This window comes from Polyodon spathula, chromosome 5, assembly GCF_017654505.1.
Source record: "Polyodon spathula isolate WHYD16114869_AA chromosome 5, ASM1765450v1, whole genome shotgun sequence".
NCBI lineage: Eukaryota > Metazoa > Chordata > Actinopteri > Acipenseriformes > Polyodontidae > Polyodon > Polyodon spathula.
Window position 1 is genome coordinate 55,448,882 of NC_054538.1, and position 4,361 is coordinate 55,453,242.

The following is a 4,361-nucleotide window of genomic DNA, read 5'->3' on the forward strand; positions in this document are numbered from 1 at the left end:
CCAAGCCTAGTAAAATGAATGTGCTTTTCATACACGGGAAGTATAGCAGCAATTGATTATTTATTTGCATAGGCTATATTTTACAGTTACACATGTCTGAGTATAACGAAAACTGTGGATTTACATTTTTAATCGGTTCATTACAGTTTTTTTTTCTCTTTTTTTGTGTTCGGTATTATATTTCGCAAAAATGACAATAAGCTCAAAAGGTGAAAGACAGTATTTTCTTTTTGCTATAGGAAGTCGGAATTGCAGGTTCCTACAAGAAAGCCTTTTTGCCATTTTTTTATCCTCCTGTCTTTTGAATAGGGGTCTGAAAATAAAGATTTCGTTAAAGACTAATGACATGCATTTGTTTTCTTGTTTTTTGTTTGTTTTGTTTGTTTGTTTGTTTGTTTGTTTATAAGAATACATATTAGTTTGAACTGATCAAATGCCAATAATGTACATTAATGTCTGCAGAAAGTATTATTATTATTATTATTATTATTATTATTATTTATTATTATTATTATTATTATTATTACTATGTCACATATTTACCAAAAACAGCATATTATAAAGCAATAGCAAAAATGTATATTTATTCGTAGTAAGGCACAAAAATCCCTAATGTCTTGGGGAACAGGTAGGTTGGGTTTCGATCCTGGGGTATAATAATTTCCTAATTGTAGCGCATGCAATATACATGTTGTTTGAAATAAGGAAAATACTTTTCAAGGAAATACAATCGATTAAAATTGAGTGGTAAAAGAATGGCTTGAACATTCCAAATGCAAGTGGTGAGGAACATATTCAATATTCCTCATGGATAACGGCCGTTATAGAGATGTGGTTCCTTCTAATCACGTTGTAGCATCTGCCACTTAATCAAAAAAAAAAAACAAAAACAAAAAACCAATTATCGGTGTATCCACATATGTTTATTTCTTTGTTGGACAAAATCAACTGTTTTATATGCAATTGTATAACATAACAAATCGACTTTGTCATTATCATACAATGTTCATTTTTTAAAAAAAGAAACATGCATATTTTAAGTTATCGTACATGCAACAGGTAACTTTTTTTTTTTTTTTTTTTTTAAATTGACAATACTTTTCAAGATCATATCAGTTGAATACAGCATAGGTATTGAATTGTTGGGTAACAGTTGTGCATCTTTAAACAGGTTCCTTTGAAGGACAGTTCAATAATCGATTTCATAGACTACTGTTAGAACTAATAAGCATTGACAAAACTGGCCAAACAGATTAAACCATTTACATCTTCCTATATAGCCTATAGGATATCAAGTATTTAGGAATGAAACATACATTTTATGCAACATATTATAAATATATTGTAGTATTTATAAACCTTAAACTATAGCCCAATAATTATTTATAACACTTTTTTTGCTAAAATAAAGTCATATCAATAGAAATATGCAAAATTAAATATAATTTAATATATAATTTACATGAGATGTATATGATGTATAAAATGTGTAAGATGGAGGGCTAATTATTAATGAAATGATTAATGAAATACCACATTTTGTTTCGTTAAAACTACAGAGCTAGAATCCATTCACTTATTTCCACAGCATTCAGTATTCAGATTTTTGCGAGACACGAACATACAGATACGTTTACCGGTACATGTAATTCATTTTACACGAAATAGATATTTTGCTTAACACTACAATACATATTATAAGACATTTATCCACAGTTCATACTTCACCTAATCAAAGTATATTACACACTCCCTAAGTAAGTAGTCTCTTTGTTTTCATGTTTTCATTAATTTTATTTATTTATTTATTTATTGGATCAAAACGTAATTACTAATTCGTTTGCGGCTAAAAAAAAAAAAAAAAAAAAAAAAGTTTTCCAGAATAGACCAGATCGGCCACGAACCACACGATGTATCAATCCACAAATCCAGTTTTGACTCCTCCAAAATGTGCAACAAATAACCATTTAAACAATAACCAACAGTTTGTATTTTACTGTACTGTGCTCATTTTAATGTTGATCATATGTGAGTTTTTTTGACTTGTTTAATTAAAGGATTCGGTAACTAAGTATACAATTAGTTTAAATTAAAATCAGACAGTTTGGCTAAGTATAGTGTTTTCTAGTTGTCTTGGTTTTTTGTATTCTACGGCTGAGGTGTCTCCCCATGGTGTACAATGAATATGAATAGGGCCTCCTCGCTAAATAGAACATTCAAAGTGTACCGCCCTGAATAATGGGCACGTCATCCAAAAAACAATCTGAATAGGAGAGCTCCTTTTGTCTCGCGGTTTTCAAGCAGCTCTATAAATACCCTGCTCCCGGTGTTAACTCAACGCAGACCAAGAAGTGCATCTTCACAATAAAAGCAAACAACCAAATGAGTAAAGCGGAAAACAGCTCCTTATAAATACAAATCTGGAAACCAAGAGAAGGAAAATTTCAACAACAGCATCAGGTGACCAAGGGACGAAGTGACTTTAAAAAAGATTGAAAAACAGAAAGGGAAGCGACGTCTTACCAACCAGAAGCAATACGATGAATTCTGATTCCAGCTCTGTTTCCAGCAGAGCGTCATCACCAGACATGGAAGAGATGTATCACAGAGATCAACAGCTCCGCGACGCGAGATTCAACTCCGTGTCTTCCTCTCAGAACGAGCTGCTCCAGAAGATGACAAGCGAGCACCTCTCCAGTCTAGAGGAACACATGTCAGGGGGAAGCAAGTACAAACTTAAGAAGCAGGGCTCAGAGCAAGACGTTCAGCAGCTCCGCCTGAAAATCAATGGGCGGGAGCGCAAGAGGATGCATGACTTAAACCTGGCCATGGACGGCCTGAGAGAGGTTATGCCATATGCGCACGGACCTTCGGTGAGAAAGCTCTCCAAAATCGCCACCCTGTTGCTCGCCAGAAACTACATCTTGATGCTCAACAGCTCCCTCGATGAGATGAAAAGACTGGTGGGCGAGATTTACGGTGGGCATCACTCCGCTTTTCATTGCGGGACAATAGGTCAAACCGGTTGTCACCCAGGACACTCGAACCCCCCTCACCAAGTCCTCCCGCTGCTGAGCAGTGCCATGTCATCTACCACCACGTCTACCCTCTCCGCAGCTTTACCAGGACTTACCTCAATCCGAGCACCCCATTCCCTACTGAAGACAACACCCACACCTCCACTCCAACTGGGCAGCAGTTTCCAACACTGGGCAGGTTTACCTTGTCCCTGTACCATTTGCCAGGTACCACCACCTCCACTTTCTGCTCTTACTTCTACTGCCATGACAAGACTCTCATTACAAACAAAAGACTTAGTAAAGTAAGATGTGAATGTATACATATATACAAAAAGACTGAAACTGAAACTAAACATGTCATTATATATGTTGTGCGTCAAGAGAATTGGAACAGGACACCGCAACAAGATATTCGATATGTATTTACATGCATGCTTCTTTTGAAAAATACAGGGCTTTTTTTTTTATCACGTTAAGCCAAAATTGTGTTTTATTTATTTTAAGTATTTGAACTACTTATTATAACCTTAAACTATAAATGTCTTGATGGCTGTTAATATATCAGCTTTTAATGTTCCTCTCAACACACGTTTAAAAAAAAAAAAAAAAAAAAAAAATATTCAGCATCTATTGTCACTATATTACACAGAATCATATACTGTACGTGTTTTATACTGTTAGGGTATTTTAGTTTTGAGACACAAAACGTGAATAACAATGAAATCTCTGGAAAAAAAATAAATATAAAATAAAATAAAACAAGTTTGCATGCATGTCTAATCCCGAGTCTGGTTTTAGAACGAATTACATAATTTGCTAGAATTAAGAATGTATTGTGTTCCTTGTAACAAGGATTTAGAGAGTGCATTCTTGTCAAAGTTTTATTCCATTGCTGTGTATGATTTGAAATAATGGAAAATGATATGTTTTTTTCAATGTTATTATAAAATGCTGAGAATATAAATTCGTTTCTAGTCGGGGTTGTTTTTTTATATTTAATTCAGTATTGCTTATGTGGTCACAAAATGTTACAAATACTTGCTTTTGCTGGAAATATTTTGTTATGCCTCAAAGACAACATTGTGTCTTTATTTTTGTACATTCTTGATAATTATTGATATATTTATTATAACCCAGTGTTTCTGGATGAGATTTCAATAAAATCGTTTAAAAATACCCTTCAACCCATGTCTTCAATTATCTCCAGTCCATCTGTCTGCACAAGTCATCACCTGCTACTAAGTCATTAATAATAGTTATATAGAAGTTCATGGAGAAGAAGTCGTGATGAAAGTTACTTATTATATATCAATGTTTGTCAGTGAGGTGTTGAATTCGCTC

The 4,361-nt window shown here is 34.0% G+C and overlaps 1 protein-coding gene across 1 annotated transcript; it reads left to right on the top strand.

Annotated features, from left to right (window-relative positions):
* Window positions 1-2,377: 2,377 nt before the first annotated feature.
* On the top strand, window positions 2,378-3,540 carry LOC121315304 (oligodendrocyte transcription factor 3-like). The gene has a single exon (XM_041249344.1). It carries the CDS (start codon window positions 2,541-2,543, stop codon window positions 3,324-3,326), a length of 786 nt encoding a protein of 261 aa, XP_041105278.1. The 5' UTR covers window positions 2,378-2,540; the 3' UTR covers window positions 3,327-3,540.
* Window positions 3,541-4,361: the final 821 nt, after the last annotated feature.

Excerpts from the sequence above, each read along its gene's own strand:
- LOC121315304 (XM_041249344.1), top strand. The coding sequence starts at position 2,541 with ATGAATTCTGATTCCAGCTCTGTTTCCAGCAGAGCGTCATCACCAGAC.